A 21,978-nucleotide genomic window follows, 5' to 3' on the forward strand; every position below is an offset into this window, starting at 1 on the left:
TCCAAACAAAGGAGGTTACCTCTCCCTAGGTATTAAGGGATGCAGAGGTTTCCATGTTGGGAAATCTAGACATGATCCAAAGACCCCTCAAAGGCACTTCCATGTTAGACAGATTGTGAATGTCCTGATATTCCCAGTTACATGAATATTAGACCTCAAAAAAGATACCTTAGCAAGCAATAAACCCATACATCTGAGATAGATGACAGGGTCTTAATGAGAGAATAACAATAATAATAATAATGATGATGATGATAATAAAAGCCAGTATTTATCGAGTCTTTTAAGGTTTAAAAAGTATTATACATGTGTTATCCCATTGATCCTCACAACAACCCTAGGTGGTAGGTGCTATTACCATTTCCATTTTATAGCTGAAGAAACTGAGGCTAATACAGATTAAACATTTTGCTTGAGGTCTCACAGCTAGGAAGTATCTAAGGAAAGATTCAACTTTATGTCTTCTCAATTCCAAGTCCAATGCTTTTCAGTTGGACCACTTTTTTCCATTTTCATTTTCATTTTTATTCTTAAATATTTGAGCAGAGCTTTAACCTCTGAACTACTAATTAATGAGCATCTCTGGATTAAACTCAAAGATCAGAGTGTTCTGACTGGCTGTCAGTCAGTAGTTTTGCCATATTCCATCTTCATGACTTTTCCTTGGTAGTCCCCCATGCTTGAGAAGGTCTCTCACCTTTTTGATTCTAAGGATCTCTGATTTTTCTTAAGCTTAAATTTCCCTTCTTCCAGGAAATCTTTCCTGATCCCCAAAGTTACTAGTGCCTTCCCTCCTAAGATTACCTTTCATCTGCTCTATATTGATCTTATAGATACTGGTTTAAATATGCTCTTTTCCCCATTAGATTGCAAGCTCCTTGTGTTCAGGAACTGTTTTTATTTTTCTTGTTATCTCTAGTGCTTAGAACCATGCTTGGAACTTAGTAAGAGCTTGGAAATGCTTGTTTAATCACTGATTGCCAGGCTTTTACCTTTTATAGTTTCTTTGGTTTTATGGAGAGAAACAGACAGAGAAAACAAAACTTGGGCTCAGATGGTCTAATTCAGATTTGAAACTATAGTGGAAAACAGATGCACAAATTACTCTTGACAGCTAGCTATATGGTAGAATGGTGGATAAGGCCCTGTCCTTGGAACTTGGAAGATATGAGTTTGAATCCAGATTCAACCACTAACTGTATTCCTAGGCAAGCCACTTCAACTTTCTCTGTCTCATTTTTCTCAACTATAAAATGGGGGTTGTTTTAGCACCTACCTATTAGAGCTGTTGTGAGGCTCAAATGAGATAATATTTATAATTCCTAGCATGGTGCCTGGTACATAGTAGGTACTTAATAAATGTTTGTTCCATTTCCCCTTTCCAAATATATAAAACAAGGGGCCTAAACTGCATGATTGCTTCCTCCCAGTTCAAAATCTGGTGCTCCCAAATCTTTCCGATTATATGGACTATAACTTCAGCAAGACCCCAAAGATCATTTCCTTTATTAACCCTTTGCCTAACCTCAAAAGATGTTCTGAGAATCAATAGAAGAGAACGGAATGCAAAACTGAGTTTAGTATATGTTTGGGAAATAAAAATGTATGTTTTGGCAAATTGAAATGAGAGTTAGGGAAGGATGGAAAAACATATATGTGCTTTTTTATGAGAAAGTCAAGCTGTGAAATCTCTAATAATTATGGATGAAGCTACTATGGGGTGGTCCAGCCTCCCACAGGGGTTGGGGTCTTGGAGGTGGGACAATGTTGGTGGAATGATGGGACACAGCTTTCTATTCAACCTGCAGCACAGGTTTCACAGAATAGACTGCTCTGTCTTGACTGAGGCTTAGCTTTATTTTATATCCTCATGATCACACATCTACTTGGCACACAATTTCATTCTTAACATACATGTTTCCATAGAACCTAAGAACAGATGCAAAGCCTAAGGAGATAGTCAACAAAAATATTGTTGCTAAGTGCAGGGTCAGAGGGTAGAATCAACATGACACAGATTTGCCAGAAATTTTTATGCCTCAAAAAGAGGGTCCTATCTAAGTGGGTATATAAGAATCCTTAGGTTTAATTTTGTAAGTGGGATCTCTTGGTAATATTCTGGGGATACAGAGTGGGACATCTATATTAATCCTGCAAACATGTTGCTCTCATCTATTTTTCCTGGGTTAAGTAAGAATAATAATCATAGCAATTCCAATAATAAGGGGATATTCATAAGGAAAGTCACTGGGGGGGGGTGTTTCAGTAGATATTTCCATCCTTCCTGGGGGCTGCTTTGCAGTCCCCAGTTTCCACGTGTGACTGTGTCAAATAGCATGGTCTTTAATGGCTTCCAGCATGAAGCCTGTAAACATTTTTGAGCTTTCTTATTTTTGGAGTAAGATGGCATAGAAATATATATAATATATCAACACTGAGCTTAGAATAAGATGATATGGGTTCAAGACTTGAACACTTAATACCACTTGACTTTATCTAAACCTGTTTCCTCATCTGTAAAATGAGGATCATTTATAGTATTTTCACTCAAATAGTTATAGAGAAAGTACCTTGTAAATAAAAACATTTTCAACATGTGAGCAATTATTGAAAGGCACTGTTAGATGATGTGCCTTTAAATTCAGAATCTGAGGTGGGTTTAAGGGTTTGGGGCAGGTAATCAAACTGTTCTAGGAGCACAAAGATTGCCTTTTGGGGGAAGAGAAAAGGGGAAAGAAATAGAAACTCTGGGATGATGGCTGGGGTCAGTGGGTAGGAGTAGAGAGGTAGAGTGGGGAAAAGAAACTCACCTTAGTTTGACATCTTGTACCTTCCTATCTTAACCACTTAATATTGCTACCTAGGGACTTAGTTCTGTTGTTTATATACTGCTGCCAGAATGTAAGTGTAGTCATGTCCTCAAGAGTCAGAATTCTGGGAAAAGTCCCAGTTGTCCAGCCTTCGTTAAAGCTCTATTAAATAGTAAATGCTTTGATAGTAAATGGTATATAAATGATAGTACCATTTAAAAAAATTCATTTCTTTTATGTGGAATAATATAATGTTTTGTTTGCTCCATTTCCTTTGTGTAGCTACTCTTTGAGTGGGGACACCCAAGGCTGGCTGAGAATTGATGGAGTCACTGGTGAGATCTTTACCATGAAACACTTGGACAGGGAAGCTGCAAAAAATTATCAAGTGAAAGTAATAGCCACTGAGAAAGGTGAGCAAATTAAATACAATATAGATTTTCAGAGACAGATGAATAGCAGATGGTAAAATGGACCAATAGAGGCAGAAAAAATAATTTATTAGCTATGTAGAGGAATGAGTGATGAGTGAAAAAGCATATATTGTCTTTACTAGAATAAGCACTAGATACTTAACTCTCTATCTTCTGAGAGATGCTAAGGTAAAAAACCACCTGGATTTGGAAAGATCGATTCTCTCAATCAATGCATCTGTAAGGGTGACACACATGTGGAGACTAACTAGACTCTGTGATATTACTTTTTCCCTTTCCTTCATCATATTTGGTATGGCCTAGAGTTTCTCTCAGGTGGAAAGATGCATTGTGTTTGAAAATACAAAGAACAAAATGATCCCTGCCCTTAAGGGGCTTACAGTCTAATAGGGAAAGACAGCACAAATGGTGGGAAGAGAGGTGGCTTTGACCAAGGAAGTCACAGATTTGGTGAGTAGAGTCATAGGGAAGTTGACTGACACACCCTTTCTAAGAATAATTACTTTTCTCAGAGTTAGAGGATCAAAGGAGTGAGGAGAAGGTTATTTGGTGGCACAGCATAAAGATGGCCATGGAACATGGTGGAAATGGATTGGGGATAGATATGGTAAATAGTTACTAATCCAAAGTCCAGGGTCTGGGCAGGAGTTGGAGAGTTATGTAGAACTTAAATGAAGATGTCCACAGAACCACAAAGAAGAAGGGAAATTATCTGATAGGAAACCATCATTGGGTTGTTAGGGGAGTGGCATCCCATGATCTGGAAAATCTGTGTAAAATTTATTGGCTCTCCTTTCCTACTAGAGAAGAAGTCTGAAATTCTTCTCTTTTCTTTTATGAGATGTTTATAATACCTTATATGCATTTATGAGTAATTAAACTTTTAAAGATATCACTACATTTCTAGCCTTTGTATGTCATTTGTTGGATTTTGCATTCTGTTGGCAAAGTTTAACTTTCTACTTATCTTAACTTTAAAAAGAAATTGTGTCTATTTTTATAATAAAAGATAAAATATGCTGATATTACATAGTACTATACATATGTTTTCTGAGTTTCTAATTTTTTTCTATATCATCTGCTGGCCTTCATGTGTCATCTGTGGCTTTCACAAAACTCCTCCAAAATTCCCACTTAATTTCTTATGCTGACCTGCAATATCTTAAAAAAAACATGATGGGGAAAGTTGGCAATGTAAAAAGAATACATGTGCTTATATCCTTTGTAGCTTAGCTCTGCCTTAATTAAGGAAGAAAGAAAGAAAAAGAAAGAAAGAAAGAAAGAGAGAGAGAGAGAGAGAGAAAGAAAGAAAGAAAGAAAGAAAGAAAGAAAGAAAGAAAGAAAGAAAGAAAGAAAGAAAGAAAGAAAGAAAGAAAGAAAGAAAGAAAGAAAGAAAGAAAGAAAGAAAGAAAGAAAGAAAGAAAGAAGAAAGAAAGAAAGAAAGAAAGAAAGAAAGAAAGAAAGAAAGAAAGAAAGAAAGAAAGAAAGAAAGAAAGAAAGAAAGAAAGAAAGGAATTAGTTAAAATAAAGGAAAATTTTGGTGTAGGTTCATCTCTTTCTGGGGCTCTCTCTATCTTCTGAGAGATGCTAAGGTAAAAAACCACCTGGATTTGGAAAGATCGATTCTCTCAATCAATGCATCTGTAAGGGTGAAACACATGTGGAGACTAACTAGACTCTGTGATATTACTTTTTCCCTTTCCTTCATCATATTTGGTATGGCCTAGAGTTTCTCTCAGGTGGAAAGATGCATTGGCCCTTTCTGATATGCCATCAATATTATGTCCAGAGACTACCATGGGAAAGACATTGTTAACTTATCTGAACCTCATTAACTCCTCTTTACTTTGTCTTATCTCGTGAGGATTCGATTTTCTATCATTGAAACTTTTGGAAAGAAAAATGAAAATTTACAAGCATGAAGACTCTTGGATGAGAGGCATCCAATATGTCTATATTTCAAAAAGAAAAAGAAATCAGAGCATAGGAAATTATTATTAGGAAATTCATTGTTGTCTCCTAATCAACTATCAACAACAAGAAAAGGTCTATTGACCTAACTACATTTTTTGTTTCAGTTCCTTGACCTCTTTGGACCTCAGTTTCATTATCTGTAAAATAAGTGGGTTGGAATAAAAGACCTTCCCTTCTAATTCCAAGCCTATCAGCCACAAAATATTAGTCAATATAAGTTCGAGTTTATATAGGCTAGGTTGTAAAAATAATAGCACACATGTATCCTAAAAATGGATCTCACATTCATAAAAAGTAATAGGTCATCATTATTCTCAGAAATTTCAAAAGAGCAAAATCACCCCACCCATAACACAAACAGAAGGCACTTTGAATTGCTCATTAAAATGTAAAAGAAATATGTTCAGTCTCACTATTCCTTCATTTCAACTTCATATTATAGTTTCTTGTGGCTCAAATTAGCTTTGAATAAATTATTGGCAAAAGATATTTGGGGAATAATTTTAGAATTTCCTAGAAATTTTGATAGCTTTTTCTTTTTTTCCTTCCACTATATAAACATATTGCACAGATTTCATCATTTGGATCAAAAAAGAATCTTGGGCTAAAAGAAATTAAGGTAGACTTATATTTAAGGGAACGAGAAATGGGACTGTAGGAGACCTGGGATACCTCCAAATGCTAATGATAAATTGAACTTCACAACAACTTCCTTCTTAAGGGCTTGGTGTGGATCATCAGTATGTTCTCCTTTTCCTATATATCAACAGTGACTCTACTAATTTCCCAGCAGCACAACAGTGATGAAAAGGAGGATCAGGAATTCCAATTCTCAGTCTAACTACTTTAAATATTGATCACCTTATCATGTCAGACGTATTATAGAATGTCAATTAGTTTATATTAGAAATCTGAAGTATCTTTAAGTTAGAATGGTCCTCAGTAGACATTTACTCTCATTCCCTTCCAAATCATAAACTTCTTTTATATCATCCATGACAAGGGCTGAGATAATTTTCCTTGCAGATTTCCTGTAAGGGGAAGCTCGCTATGCCCCAGAGGCAACACAAGACAACACTATGCCTTGATTGGGCAATGAGAGGTCTCCAAGTGATTATCAAGATAGTGAAATAAATATTTTGCTGGAATTTCACAAATTAAGATCATTGAAATACTTAAATGGATTTGTGATCTCATTGATTCAGAAGTTTTATCCACTGATATATACAGCAACCCATCTATGCCTGTCTTACCTGAGCAATTCTTGTCCATGGCCTCCCATGAATTTCATCATAGGAGGTTCATCCAATGTGCTAGAGGCTTTCTTTGCCTTCCCTTGATATACAAAGAATAGTTCAGTCAATGATTAAAAATCTGTAGGATCCAACAAAATTATCACTAAACAGGGATTCACACTCAACTTTTGCCATTTTTATTTTTGCCACCATTGGTGGAAGTTTTGGGAATCTCACTCAAGATTCAAAAATCCTTGGTTCAAAAATCACTTATTCCAGCCTTTACCACTTCAGGGGAGCATAAAAATAAAAGAATAAGGAAAATCTTATTGTTGCTGTTGTCTTTGTTAAGGAAAAGTGTAGTTCAGGAATTAGAGAATAATGGTAGAGATACCCAGTTATATAGTCAATAAACATTTATTAAGCTACTATGGGTCAAGTACTGTGCTAAGTTCTAGGGCTCTGAAGAAGTATAAGAAATCTAGGCTTATTACTCTAGAATCAGGTAGACATCAAATGAAAAAAAAGCAGAAAAGCAACTGTGGTCAGAATTTTAGAAGGGAAAGCATTTTAATTCATTCAGTTATTCATTCATGCATCTTTGTTATGAGGGAAAATGCAGAAATATCACATTGACTACAAGTGTTCTTCCTTTCTCTAGGTCGATCTTTTTTGACATCCTCAGTATATTTTCACTTAACCCTCATGGATGTGAATGACAACCCTCCTCGGTTAGTGAAAGACTACACTGGCTTCTTCTTCTGCTATCCACTTAAAGCCAAAGGAAGTGTCATTTTTGAAGCCACTGATGATGACCAGCCACCACATAGGGGTTTTGACTTTACTTTCTCCCTTGGCAGTGAACCCTTGAAGTATGATTGGGAACTTTCCAAAATTAACGGTGAGTTGTGAAAATCCCACTCATGAGGAAATTCAACTTATAAGCTGCATTTAGAACTTGGCAAAATATTTGGCTATTTTTGTAAGCCTGAAGCAGTAAACTGAGGCTCACTTTCTGCTTGCTGACTTAAATAAAGAAGCTTCCATCAATAGAATGCCTTGAGTGTTAGAAGAATGAAGAATTCTCAGGACAAAAAAATACTCATACATGCACAATTTTCCTTACTTGGAGTAGAGAAAGAATTGAACTCACAGAATTACATCATTTGCTAGTTAGACTGGTGGTTGTGAAAATCATTTTCATTGAATATTCACTAAAACTTTACCTGATTTTTATTGATATTTTTTGTTTTTATATCATTCACTTCTGAATATATCCTCTATATTTTTTCCACTCAGTGAACTTTTCTATGTAGCTAATTGGTTATTTTCTGTCATAAATATATGTCACAAAATATTTGTTATATATACATTTTATATAATATTTCTGTTTTCTATGTTAGACCTGTGAGTCAAGACAGAGGATCTCTACAAACTTTTAAAAATTCTAGGCAGACAACTGGAAGGGAATGAACAAGAAATGAAGCACTAGTATGTCAAGAGAAAACTCTAAATACCAAGCATGAGTTTTGGGGCCTTGATAATTTTGTCAAAAAGTAAAAGCAAGGGGGGCAGCTGGGTGGCTCAGTGGATTGAGAGCCAGGCCTAGAGACAGGAGGTCCTAGGTTCAAATCCTGCCTCAGACACATCCTAGCTGTGTGACCATGGGCAAGTCACTTAACTCACATTGCCTAGCTCTAACTACTCTTCTGCCTTGGAACCAATACACAATATTGATTCCAAGATGGAAGGTAAGAGTTAAAAAATAAAAGGCAAAAGATTTAAAAAAATTGATCTATATATGGAAATATATGGCTTTGTGATATAGTGGAAAGAGCACTGTGTTTGAGATCAGAAAATTTCATTTTGATTCCTATCTGATTCTTTATTTTAAAAATATTTTTCCATGTTTACATATTTCATTTTCTTTCCCTTCCCTCCCCTCTCTCCCCTCCTGGACCTAATAAGCACTTCGGCTGGGTTATGCAAATGTTATCACTTATACCTATTTCCATTTTATTCATTTTTACAATAAAGCAATCTTTTAAAACCAAAATTCCAGATCACATATCCATATAAACAAATGATATCTCATTTGTTTTTCTTCTGTGTTTCTACTCTCACAGTTCTTTCTCTTGATGTCAATAGCATAGAAATAATGCTATAATAATAATTGCTAATGAGAAATACATAAATCCCTTGAGATTACCTTGTATTAACAAAGTCTATTACATTGTATTGTTCCACAATATTTCACTTTCTGTGTATAATGTTCTCTTGGTTGTGCTCATCGCATTCCTGGAGATTCTTCCAGTTCATATAGAATTCCTTCAGTTCATTATTTCTTATAGCCCAGTAGTATTCATAACCATCATATACCACAATTTGTTCAGCCATTCCCCAATTGAGTGAAATCCCCTCATTTTCCAAAATTTTGCCCCCCCCCCACAAAGAACCTGGCTATGAATATTTTTGTACAAACATTTTTCATTATTATCTCTTTAGGGTACAAACCCAGCAGTAGTATGGCTGGATCAAAGGGTAGGTGGTCTTTTAAAACCCTTTGGGCATAATTCCAAATTGCCTTCCAGAATGGTTGGATCAATTCACAACTCTACCAGCAATGCATTAATGTCCCAATTTTGCCACATCCCCTCCAACATTAATAACTTTCTTTTATTGTCATATTGTCCCATATCCTAGGTGTGAGGTGGTACCTCAGCATTGTTTTGATTTGTATTTCCTTAATTATGAAAGATTTAGAACATTTTTCATGTGCTTATTGATAGTTTTTATTTCTTTATCTGAAAACTGCCTATTCATGTCCCTTGACCATTTGTCAATTGTGGAATGGCTTGATTTTTTTGTACAATTGATTTAGCTCCTTATAAATTTTAGAGATTAAACCTTTGTCAGAGGTTTTTGTTATAAAAAATGTTCCCAATTTGTTGCTTCCCTTCTAATTCTGGTTGCAATGATCCTATCTCTGATTCTTAATGCTTGACTTCTTTAGTATAATTTCCTTATCTATAAAATAATGATGGGGTTGGACTATTATGGTTTCTTAACTTACAGTTTGTGAGTTTTTTTAAATTTTCATAGCTTTTTAAATATAATTTGTTTTTTTTTGTAATCCTATATTCAAGATATCCCCAAAGTCTCAGTTTAGTTTTAAGCTATTATTAATAGTGTCACTAATATTTTATAGTATAATTATAACACAATTATATAATTAATAATAATAAATTAATATCTTTACTTAAATAATTAATGCTATATTTATACAAATAGATGTAAGCTATTGTGAATATTAATACATAGCATAATTATAATACAATTATATAAACATAACTTATTTGATATATTGTATTTCTATAATTAACATATATTATATATTTATAATATTTATGAATATTTATAACATTGTTATAGTATATTTAAACATTTAATGGCTTCAGTTAGACTTTTAGTACATCTGTATTTTATTTTATGCATTTAAAAACATTATTCTGAGAAGGAATCCACAGGCTTTACCATGCTGCCAATGGGGCTCAAAAGATAAGGATCTGAAACTGGTCTTAGACACTTCCTAGCTGTCACCCAGGACAAGTCATTTAACTCCACTTGCTTAGCCTTTGAAGCTCTTCTCTTTTAGAGTTGATACAACCTCCAAAGGGAAGGGCTTAAAAAAAAGTCTAAGCACCCTTGGACTAGATGGAATCTAAGATTCCTTCCAATTCTAGATGTGTAATCTGCAATGGAAGGTAATTGATGATAATGCCAGTAGTAAACTACTTTAGTCACTTTTTGACTATGACAATATAAGGGTAGCATTTCCCTTTTTGCTTTGGATAATCTAAATCCCATCACATATAGAAATAACCAGTAATCCTTAGGACACAAGCAAAGTTGCCAAAGACTTGGAAACTGCTTCTCCTAATGAGTGTATTGTCTGCTTTGATTGCTCACTGATTTGGACCCCACTTCAAAAGAGAGGGAAGTGTTCCCAGAATACAAAGTGTTTAAGGTATCAGCATTTGCCTTGCTTCTGACTCATGCCTTCATTTGAATCTTTGTCTAATCTATCCCTTTTGACAGGCACCCATGCTCAACTTTCCACAAAACACACAAATTTCGAAGAGAGGGTATACCAAGTTTATGTCAAAATTAATGATGGGGGGAACCCACCTTTAGAAAACACTGTCTCTTTCCCAGGTGAGTTATATCTCAATCTCTTGCATTTTGGGGTAATGTTTACTGTTTAGGAATAGCTACCTCAGAGTTATTATCTGGCCTCTCTCTTCATTTCTTTCTTTCTTTTTTTTATAGTTAGTCAGGTAATAAATATTTATGGAGTACCCTGCTAAAAGTTAGGCACTGGGCTAAGACCTGGAGATATAAAGAAAGGCAAAAAGTAGTTCTTGCCCTCAAGAAATTTACAGACTAATGATGTAAAGGGGAAAGACAATATGCAAAAGGAAGCTGAAAAGCAAGGGAGGGCAAAGAAAGTACCTGGGCATGACACAGTGTAGTAGGTAGAAAACTGATATTCGAGCCAGGAAGAGCTGCATTTGAGACTCACCTCTGAAAGGTGCTGACTGTGTGACTTAAATTGATTTACTTACCTCTGAGTACCCCAGGCAACTCTCCAAGACTGTAAGTTATACATAGTTCCAGATCTGATTGCTGGATAGTCTCTTCATTAAGGGTTCCCTTAAGGGATAGAAGGATAGAAAGGATAGAAATAAACAAAAATGATGCCTTTGTGGAGCAGAGGAATGGGTAGGGAGAACTCTTTAACCTTTTTTTAAATTTCTTTTATCTTAAAGGTATAATTTACTCTGAATAATTTTTTTTTAGTCACTATGTGTACGTGTGTTGATGGAAGATGCTACCAGCCAGCAGATACTATGCCTGGGATGCCCACATTAGGCATGGCAATTGGTACTCTCCTAACAACTTTCATAGTCATTGGTGAGTGAATTTTTTTTTCTTTTCTTCTTTTTAAACCTTTACCATCTGCCTTGGAATTATATTGATTCCAAGGCAGAAGAATGATAAGGGCTAGACAATTGGAGTCAAATGACTTACCCAGCATCACACAATTAAGAAATATCTGAGGTCTGATTTGAACCCAGGACATCTCATCTCTAGGCTTGGCTCTCTAACCACTGGGTTGACTAGCTGCCTCCATGGGTGTCATTTCTTAGATCCAGATGATGATAATCCTTAGTCTAAGAAGCAGTGATAACTTGACCTGATACCTAGACCTATATTCCCATTATTTCCATCTTTTAGAATCTTTTGTTTTCTTCAAGATTTGATTTGGACACTACTGTTGACATGAAGCCTTTTCTTTTAATACTTCTTGCAGCTTGTGTCCTTTCTCTCCAAAAAGCTTTATATTTATTGTTTGTAGATTCTGTATAGGTGCTGAATAAATATTTGTTGGTTGTTTGATTTGATTATTGTTTGGGGCACGGGGAATTATACATCTTTCTTTTTATTTTTTTATCTGCCCAAATTTGGAAAAACTGTTATATCCCAAGAAAGAATTCTGAGCTTGGTTTTCACAATTTGTGATAGATCCTACCATTTTAATCCTTTTACCAAGACACATGTTTCCATAAATCTTTTGTAGATGGCCAAATGATACTTTAGAGGGTTCCCTTCTAAGGTTAGGTAAATTAAAGCCCCAAGAAGAATAACTTTCTCTGAATATAAGCAAGATGAAATAGCTGTTCTAGGATATGTAGAGACTGATTTAGATGTGGATTTGATAAAATCTCAAATTAATTCCTTTCATAATGATTATAGAGAAAGGGATATTTAGATTTCTGTGACAGAATACTAATCATTATTTCCATTCCTCTCCTTTCAATCCATACATTCTTCACTTTATAGATGGATTGGGGATGGGAATTGTGTGTGATGGGAATAATCCTACATGTATTTTGTTTTTACATAGTGGTTTACATGTTGCCTCCTACATTAGACTATGAGCTGCCTGAGGGCAGGAACTGTTTTTACTTCTCTTGGAATCTGCAAGTGCTAGCAAGTGCCTAACATCTAGTAGGGACTATAAATATTTACTGACTGACTTCAGGCTTCTTCCTCTTTCCCTTCTGATTTGCTTTGCCTCTGTCAAACTACCCTGTTACAATTCTGCTCAACAATCTGTAATGGTTCTATTGACTGTGGTCTCAAGTCCAAATAGTTCATTTTGTTTTTCCATAAGGTCCTACAGAAAGGGATCCCACCTCACCCTAACTTTCTTTTAAAAAATTAATTTATTTAGTCAATTTAGAACATGATCCCTTGGTTACAAGAATCATATTATTTCCCTCCGTCCCCTCCCCCCACCCTTTCTGTCACCCATGCGCAATTTCATTGGGTATTACATGTGTCCTTGATCGGAACCTATTTCCATGTTGTTGGTGTTTGCACCAGGATGTTCATTTAGAGTCTACATCCCCAACCATATCACCTCGACCCATGTAATCAAGCAGTTGTATTTCTTCTCTGTTTCTACTCCCACAGTTTTTCCTCTGAATGTGGATAGTGTTCTTTCTCGTAGAACCCTCCAAGTTGTTCAGGATCACTGTATTGCCACAAATGGAGAAGTCCATTACATTCGATTGTATTAGCCTAACTTTCAACCACAGAGTAAATATCATTTTTCCAGAGACAAACTTCCTTTCTAATATGAACCCCCTGTCTTGTCAGTCTGGTCTCCTTAAAACTTAATTTCACAGGGTTGGATTGGGAAGCTTCCTATTACCAGTGACATCAATTTCAGACTTCTCATCTTGTCATTGCATCCAAATCTTATTTGATTGGACTCTGAGTGGAGAAGTCATGCTATCATGCTTTAAGACTAGTTTGGGCAGAGGGTGGTCCGGGGGACAGAGTACTGAACTTGGAATTAGAAATACTGAGTTTGAATCCTGCCTCAAATAACTTGCTAACTGAGTGATCTTGGGTAAATCATTTAATCTCTCTGGGTCTTGAGCAAGTCATTTACTCTCTCTAAGACTCAGTTTTATCATCTGAAAAGTGAGGATATTAATAGCACATACCTCACATAGTTATTGTGAGCCTCAAATAAAATAACATATGAGAACTCTGCAAACCTTAAAACACGATGTTTTTTTCTTTCTAAAAATGAAATAGAAATACATGAACCATAAAATCCAACTAAAACCACTTAAACATGTGAAGGTTAAAAATGCATAATCTATGGGAATGAAAGTTTTAGAAAACACAACTTCCCTTCAGTCATTAGAGTCAAGAACTGAATGCGTGTGTGCCAACAGTTCAAATATAGGAAAATATTTCAAACCATCTTCTTTGCCCCAAGCCTAATTCTTTGTCATTCAAACCACCAGATGTGCAAAGCACCTGGTGGGGGCTGAGTCAAGGAGGGAATCAAGGGCAACCACAGCCCCTGGAGCAAACCCAAGCTCCCACTACACATATCTTGTCCTTTCTTTTTGTGTCTTCTGTGCTATTTAGTATTTAGTCAAACTTGTCGGATCCTAGAGACACATTTATTGACTTGTTGAATATGCACTGTCCGGCGTGTTCCAAGACAGCTGTCTAATTAAAAAGAAACCATAATGCTTCCATCCTTTAAGCTATTTTTTCCTCATAAAGGCATGTGTTATTTATCATGGATGGCTTGTTAGGTTATAAATAGATAGCATGGTCTGTTGGATTGAAGCCTACCTTGAAGCCAAGAGCTTGAGCTCAAGTCCTATCTTTGACCCTTATTGGTTCTATCGCCTTGGACAAACCTCCTAACTTCTCTATGCTCTAAGCAACTCTTTATAGGGATGTAAAAAAAGTGGTTAGCTCACATCATTCCTAAATATGGCCAAAACCAGATGAAAATTAAATTGGGAAATATTTATCAAAGTAAGTAAGAATACACTAAAGCATAGATAATGTTACATTTGAAAATGAAGCCAACGTTTCCCCTTAGGGATCCTTATGTGTGGACTAATGGCCTCAAATCAATGAAATCACAAGACTAGTAGATACTGTTAAAATGAACCTTTTGCAAACACAATAAATAACGACATATTTGTGATTAGCATCTAACAAAGGATTTTCTCTTTCAGGTGTGATTTTAACAGTAACATTTATCTGTTTGAAGAAAAAGAATAATGAAAATAAAGCTAATTCAAAACTTGCTCAGTCACCTGAAAGTGATCCTCTAAGGACATGATTCTGAGGAACAGTTTTTGCATTAAAAGGAATTGATGGAGACTGAATGCCAATTGAAGCATACCATTCTTCACTTTATTTCCACCATGCATTTATTTTTAGTGAAAGTGATATGTGTTTTCTTTTATAATATGACAAACATGGAAATAAATATTGTATGGAACATGTCAACCTATATCATATTCCCATCTATCTTGAAGGGGGGAAGGTAAGAGACAGGGAACAAACACAGGTTGCAAAATGTCAGAAAACAATTATTAGAAATTACATCAACTTGTAAAAACAATTTTTATAAATGTATTAGCAGGACTTGGTGAAAAAGTGTAATGCCTTACTACTGGAAGAAAAGTAATACATTCATTAGTCAATTCAACTAATAAACAATTATTACCTCAAAAAAAAACACAACAGTTTTTAAGTTTAACTATCAGATGTCTATTTTGCTACTGTGGCCTTTTGTTTGATCACTATATTTTTTGAAAAGTGTAAACATTGATCAATATTTGTTCTATCAAATTCTTGACAGAAATGTGCTCTCACCCAATCGTTAGTTACTTTAAAATATTATGCAGGGGGGCAGCTGGGTAGCTTAGTGGATTGAGAGCCAGACTTAGAGACGGGAGGTCCTAGGTTCAAATCTGGTCTCAGACACTTCCCAGCTGTGTGTCCCTGGGCAAGTTACTTAACCCCCATTGCCTAGCCCTTACCACTCTTCTGCCTTGGAGCCAATACATAGTATTGATTCCAAACGGAAGGTAAGGGTTTAAAAAAATATTATGCAGGCACATAGTACTCTCCATTCTTCCATGGCATATGTTTCTACTGTGATGCACTTAGTTATTTATCCAAGAATCTGAATGAGCATTGAGATCCAGGAGGCCGGGTACTATACTAGAAATAGCAGAAGGCTTGGAGTCAAGAAGGGATGGGTTCTAATACAACCTCTACTACAACTGCCTGTGTAACAATGGGGCAAGGCAATTCTCACTCTGACAAAAACATAGATTCTCAATTATTTATATCAGACTTGAAAACTGACATTTGTTTAGTACCATTACAGAAGAGAAGAGAATCTCTTTCCTCCTTTTGTTACAAGTTCTGCTATTCTGATGACCCGTACATTTTCTTCCATTATACTTGATATGGCATAAAGGAGCCATATCTATGAATTTTTCAGATGACTTCTTCCAAAACTATTTTTGGTCTTCTACTTCGACAAGTGTTAGATATTACTTATCTTCTTTTTTGCGTGTATATGTCTAAAAATAAGTTCTAATACTTTTTCTTTACCATGGAATGGAATGGAAAGAGCATCTATTAAGTGGCAATACATTTATTAAGTGCTTACTATGTGCCAAGCATGGAGCTAAGTACTGGGGATACAAGTCAAAAATTGAGACGCTTTCCTTTCAAAGGAATTCACATTACAATTGGTTGGGGAGAGCACATTACATCTTTGTCATTTCCCAATGCTCTCACCTTAGCAATAGAACCTGCCCTTGTAATTAGCAAAGCAAAGCAACACATTAATTACATCTGACAACATATGCCCCATTTCACACCAGTTTACCAGGAAGAAGGAAATACTTTTCAGCACCAGTATTCTATTCTGTATTTATTCCCTTATATCTCAATATTATCCCATTTCTGTGGAAAGTTTATCACAGAGGAAAAAAAAAAACAAAATAGAACCTTAAAGGGAGGGGCTTAAAGATCATTCTGCTTTGTGCTGAATAACAATAAATTCAACATAACTAGTCTTTGTTCCCTCATCATGGCTTGCTAAATACCCCAGTTTTTAAAAGGCACAAACCAGGAGATCTTAACATTACAGGCTTGCTCTTTTTGACATGATCCATAGTGTATGGTGCACAGTGCAAAAGTGTAACAATTAACAGACCTTTTATAAGCACACCATTATCTTCATGGGCTATTGGTTTCCAACTTGGGATACTTTTTGTATGCATATTTTAATAGCTTTGACCTTTTTTTGGATTTTTACTGTGTAATGAAAAATAAGAAATGTTGATGAGAAATAAAAGTGAAATTTGATTTTTGTGGGTTTGTTTCTTTGCTCTTCTACTTCCATTCTTAGATCTTGGCATTGGTTGTGCAGAGGGACTTGGTGAGAAAGATAGCCAAGTTGGTCAATGAACTGCATCTCAATGAACTATCAAAGTCACTCCTTTTTTTCAGAGCAGAAGGATTCTAAAAAGAAAACTTGAGGAAAGTACCATGAATCCTAGCTAGCCTAGCCATTAGGCTGTAATTTTCAATGCCAGATTTTTTAATGGATTAAAAACTCAACCATCCATGTACCATTTATTATTTAGGCTAGTATTCCTCAAAAGAAGAGCCAATTTTGGCTACTTGTGTTATCACCTATATTTTTGAAATTTACATTTAAATTATTGCTAGCTACATGATAGTTTAAGACTTAACTAATTGATCAGAAAGCAAGTCCCCACCATTACTCCTTGTTGACAGTATTTTCAAAGAACATTAATCTCATGTCCATGATACTTTCGCCCTCTGTACACAATCCCCACTACTTGGATTCTAGAGACTCAAGAGCCTAAAAGCAATCTGCTTATGAAGTCTGGATTCTTTCTTAGGGAGTCAATACGCATCAAATTTAAGAAATGACTGATTGGCAGCAGAGGTGGAATAGGGTCAGGGAGATGTTACAGAAACTGTAACAGGCAAGGAGAAAGTCCTAACTCAAGGGAGTAATTCAATCCAATCCAATAAACATCTGTTAAGCCCTTTCTACATGTAAGCAGCTAGATGGCTCAGTGGATGGAGTTTGGGGCCTGGAATCAGAAAGATTTGTTTTCAAATCTGGCCTCAGACATTTATTAGCTATGCGACCCTGACCAAATGATTTATTTTCTGCTTCCTTAATCTACTGGAGAAAGAAATGGCAAATTGCTCCAGTATCTCTGCCAAGAAAACCTCATGAACAGTATGGTCCACTGGGTCACAAAGAGTCAGATATGCCTGAATGACTGAATTACATATGCCAAGCATCATGCTGAGCACTGAAAGCACATTTAATAAGAGAAAGACAATCCCTGACATCAATGAATTTATAATTTAATGGGGAAAGAAAGACACAAAAAGTAGGTAGGAAGTTGGGGTGGGAGAATAGAGGGCAAGGGGGTGTCCAACACATTGGACCATCTTATTTTATGGAATTAAAACCAGGTGGAGCTGCATACACAATAGAATGAGCAAAAGTTCAATTTCTGCTCTCTGTAAAGGAAGGTATTGAGAGAAGTTTGGTATTCCACCCTCCAACAGTCCAATCAGAGAGCAGTGGAGTCTGAAGGGAATAAAGTGAATTTAGGCTTGAGTGACATTATAATAATGAGATCTTGGTGATGAGCTTAACCTAGGAGGGGCATTTTCAAAGTTGAAACTAGACAGATCAGCAGATCCATAGTGGAGTAGTGTATGAAGAGAGGAAACACAAGAGTTTGTTGTTAGTGAAGAAAATCCATCTGAATTATGACATCCTGGATATTAGAGATAAAAAAAAATGAGATGTCATATTATTGTCGTTTTTCTTATGTTATGTCAGACTCTTTGTGACCCCCTTTGTGGTTTTCTTAGTAAAGATACTGGAGTCGTTTACTATTCTTTCTCCAGTTCATTTTACAGATGAGGAAACTGAGGTAAACACAGTTAAGTGATTTGCCAAGGGTCTGAGTTTTCCTGACTCCAAGTCTAGAACTCTGTTGATTATATCACCTAGCTGCCTCTGAGATGTCAAAAAATCCCAGAATCCTAGAACGGAAGGAACTCATATCCGAACTGGAATCTTTTCAACCACACTGTTGATGAATAGACATCAAAATGGCAGATTTCCATCAGTCAATAAGCATTTATTTTGAAACTTTTGTGTGCCAGGTACAGTGTTAAGTGCTGGGAATATCAAGAAAGGTAAAGTATAGTCTTAAGGAACTCCAAGTCTAATGGTGGAGACAATGTACAAAGGACTATATAGAAATAAACTGTAGACAGAAAAAGTCAACTGAGAACATAGATTTAAGAGGTATTGGGAAAGACGTTTTATAGAAATGAGATTTTAAATGGAAACTGAAGGAAACCAGGGAAGCCAAGGTGAACATAAGGAGGGAGAACATTCTAGATATGTGGAACAACAAGAGAAAATGTCTGAAGCCAGGAGAGGGAATATCTTGTTCATGGAACAGTAAGTAGGCCAATGTTACTGGATGGAAGAGTATGAAGAGGGAATCCATTACCTCTTTACAACCCAAACTTGTCCCTCTAGTTTTCCAACTATGTCCTTGAACATATGTCCTCTAAGGTCAAGCAAAATAAATTTTCTCCATATTACATGTAATAAAATTTTCAAATACTTGAAGACAGACCACCTATTACCCCTTCCCTCAAGTCTTCTGATGGCTAAAAAGTTCCAGTCTCTTTAATTCATCCTTACATGGCATGGTGTATTGTCCACTTTCATCATCCTTGTTGCCCTTCTCTGGAAGTGATTTTATTTGCCTATATTGCTAAATTATGATACCTAGGATGGAACACAAATATCCAGTTCTTCTGGGACATAAGAAAAGTATAGTGGTATTCATTCTCCCCTCCCTTGCTCTGGGTACTATGAATCTCTTAATGGTGCATATTATGTGTTAGATTTGGGGGTTCCTATATCAAAACTGTTGACTCATATTGAGCCCCAAATTCATTCATTTTATAGTGGGTGATGCTAAGACTCAAAGAGATTTGGTGACATCCTTAAAATCATATCACTAGTTATTATCAGTTTCAAGAATGAAGATTATTGGAAGCTGGCACAAAAAAGATGATGTGCCAAAGGAAAAATTCAATACCAGGGGCCTGTATAGTGTTAAAAATTCAAAAGTATCTGTGCTTTTAAAAATTAAAATTAATAATGAATCCTGGAATCAGGAAGAGAATTTAAACCTAGAGGCAAGTATGACAATGATATAAATACCTTGAAGATAATGACTCAAAGAATTTAGAGATGGAAGAGTTCTTAGGCATCAACCAGTAAAAGTCCTTTATTTGCAAATGAGAAAATTGAGGATGAGGGAATTTAAGTGACTAGCTCAAGATCACATGACAAGTGACAACCAGACTTAGTGTGTACTTGATACAACTGAAGGACCCTGGGACTTTGTCAAATGTCCTACTCCTGCAACCCTAGTACTTCAGGGCTTTTCCATCCCCATAAATGAACCTTCTTTTATGTGTTAGCTCCCTCAATTAGAGTATTAACTCCATGAGAGTGAGGACTGTCACTTTTTCTACTGTTGCCTCTAGTAATTAACACAGTACTGTTGTGAGAAAACACACCAAGTTTATATCAGAGTCTCATCTGTAAAAATTATAATTAAACCTCAATAATAAAATTATATATTTTAAGGGAATTAGTAATGATCATTAGAAATCAAGAAATAAAGAAGATAGAAAATAAAGATCACGTATCCATGGCAGATCAACCCATTTAAAATCCCCATGCTTTTTGGAAATGGATTCTGATCAAGGACACATGTGAGACCCAGTGGAGTTGTGCGTCAGCTACGTGTGGGGGAGAGGTGGGAAAGAATATAATTCTTGTAGCCAAGGAATGATGTTCTAAATTGACTAATTAAAGAAAATTTTCAAAAGAAAGAAAGAAAGAAAGAAAAAAACAAAAAAAATAAAATTTCCATGCTTAGCTTACCACTGCCACTAAGCTTGATGTCATCACACCAAAAAGAGAGGGGCAGGACCACACTCTCAATATTTATCCCCTGTCTACAGGAAATACGTAATGATAGGAAATCAGTGGGCTCCCGGGAATTGTAGTTCTTTTTTAGGGTAACAAATTTTCAATTATACATATCCCAAGAATGAAAACCTCAAAACTCCATTCAATCCATATTTATGAAAGAACTTTATTTGAAGAAGTTTTTGAGATGGCATAATAGCCTAGGCTAGTGAAATGGCCTAGGGCTATGTTATTGAACTTCTCCCCACCTTATCCCACTCATGGGAGGAAGAAGGCACTCCCATTGGGCTGTGGGACAGAGGGGCAGAGGATGTCAAAAAATGTCATCAGGCATGATGGAGAGGTAGAGGGGAGTAGCTCCACCTGAGTCCCTCTGCCTTTCTAGTAATGAACTCTGGGGGTGGAGTGTACATGCCTACAGAGATCTGCATTCCATCTTTGGCATGTGTGCCATAGGTTCACCATCATTGGTTTATATATCTATAGAGGGTCTAGGGCTGTGATGGCAAACCTATAGCACACGTTCCAGAAGGGGCACTCAGAGCCCTTTCTGTGGGCATGTGTGCCATCCCATCTCCCCAGCACAGAATGTCACCAGAGTTTGTTACTAGAAAGCCAGAGGGATGTGGGGCTGGGCTGCTTCCTTCCCCCTCTCCATATACACCAGAGGACACTTCTCACATCTCTAAAAGGTTTGTCATCATTGATCTAGGGGATTTTCACCTCCAATTCCAGGAAAATCTCTACTTTTCCTCAAAATAGCCTACTTAATGGCATTCTGGGGTAGGCTAATCTAAGAAATAGTAGAAAAATAGGAGAAGGATCCAAGTTCAGGTGGAGGTGTGTTTTGGGGTCTGACACATCATAGGTGATCTTGAGGATACCAGAAAGGGAATAAGGAGCATGTGAATATTGGGGATGGGAGAGGTTCCCCTGGACTTCCAGAGCCCTTAGTAGGCATGTTACATGTTCTCCCATTGCCCCACTTGCCATCATTTGCTGATGTGATAGGGGTCTTGCTACCCTTCTGGAATGACTTCATCAAAGAGGGGAACATAGGAAGAGTATCGTACAGTAGATAAACCACTATAGGTAATTAATGATGCTTAATACAGATGCTTAATACAGAACAATATAAGCAATTAATAAGAAATATGTCTGGATATGTGTCCATATCCTCTCAGAATGCTCTTCCCTGCTCCCTTCCCATCCCTGCTTATTGAATTCTTACCTGTCCTTAAGGAACAATTATTCCATGAAGCCTTTCCCTGATCCCATAAACTTAATGGGTTTCCTTAAGGTAAGCAATATCTCAAAATAGTCAGGCCTTTATTCAAGACAACTGGACACCCAAAACAAGAAAAATCTGTTAGGAACTTCTATTGTTCATTAGGAATTCTATTATATGGGACAATGAAGTATCGCACGTTTCCATAGAATTCATTTCTCCTCTGGTTTCAGTGCTAAGACGGAAATCATATTTTAGACCCCCAGATGTTAATTTTGTTGTTAGAAAATTGGTT

At 36.2% G+C, this 21,978-nt stretch overlaps 1 protein-coding gene across 1 annotated transcript in view; it reads left to right on the plus strand.

Annotated features, from left to right (window-relative positions):
- The window catches only part of CDH17 (cadherin 17), a 79,077-nt gene extending 62,343 nt beyond the window's left edge, over positions 1-16,734 (plus strand). Inside the window, exons 14-18 of the mRNA XM_007488115.2 lie at positions 3,093-3,223; positions 7,115-7,354; positions 10,552-10,668; positions 11,314-11,427; positions 14,577-16,734. Of these exons, the coding sequence (XP_007488177.1) occupies positions 3,093-3,223; positions 7,115-7,354; positions 10,552-10,668; positions 11,314-11,427; positions 14,577-14,683 (709 nt within the window). The 3' untranslated portion in view covers positions 14,684-16,734. The remainder of the gene's footprint in view (positions 1-3,092; positions 3,224-7,114; positions 7,355-10,551; positions 10,669-11,313; positions 11,428-14,576) is intronic.
- The last annotated feature ends 5,244 nt before the right edge of the window (positions 16,735-21,978 follow it).

Source organism: Monodelphis domestica, chromosome 3, assembly GCF_027887165.1.
Source record: "Monodelphis domestica isolate mMonDom1 chromosome 3, mMonDom1.pri, whole genome shotgun sequence".
In the NCBI taxonomy this organism is placed as follows: Eukaryota; Metazoa; Chordata; class Mammalia; order Didelphimorphia; family Didelphidae; genus Monodelphis; species Monodelphis domestica.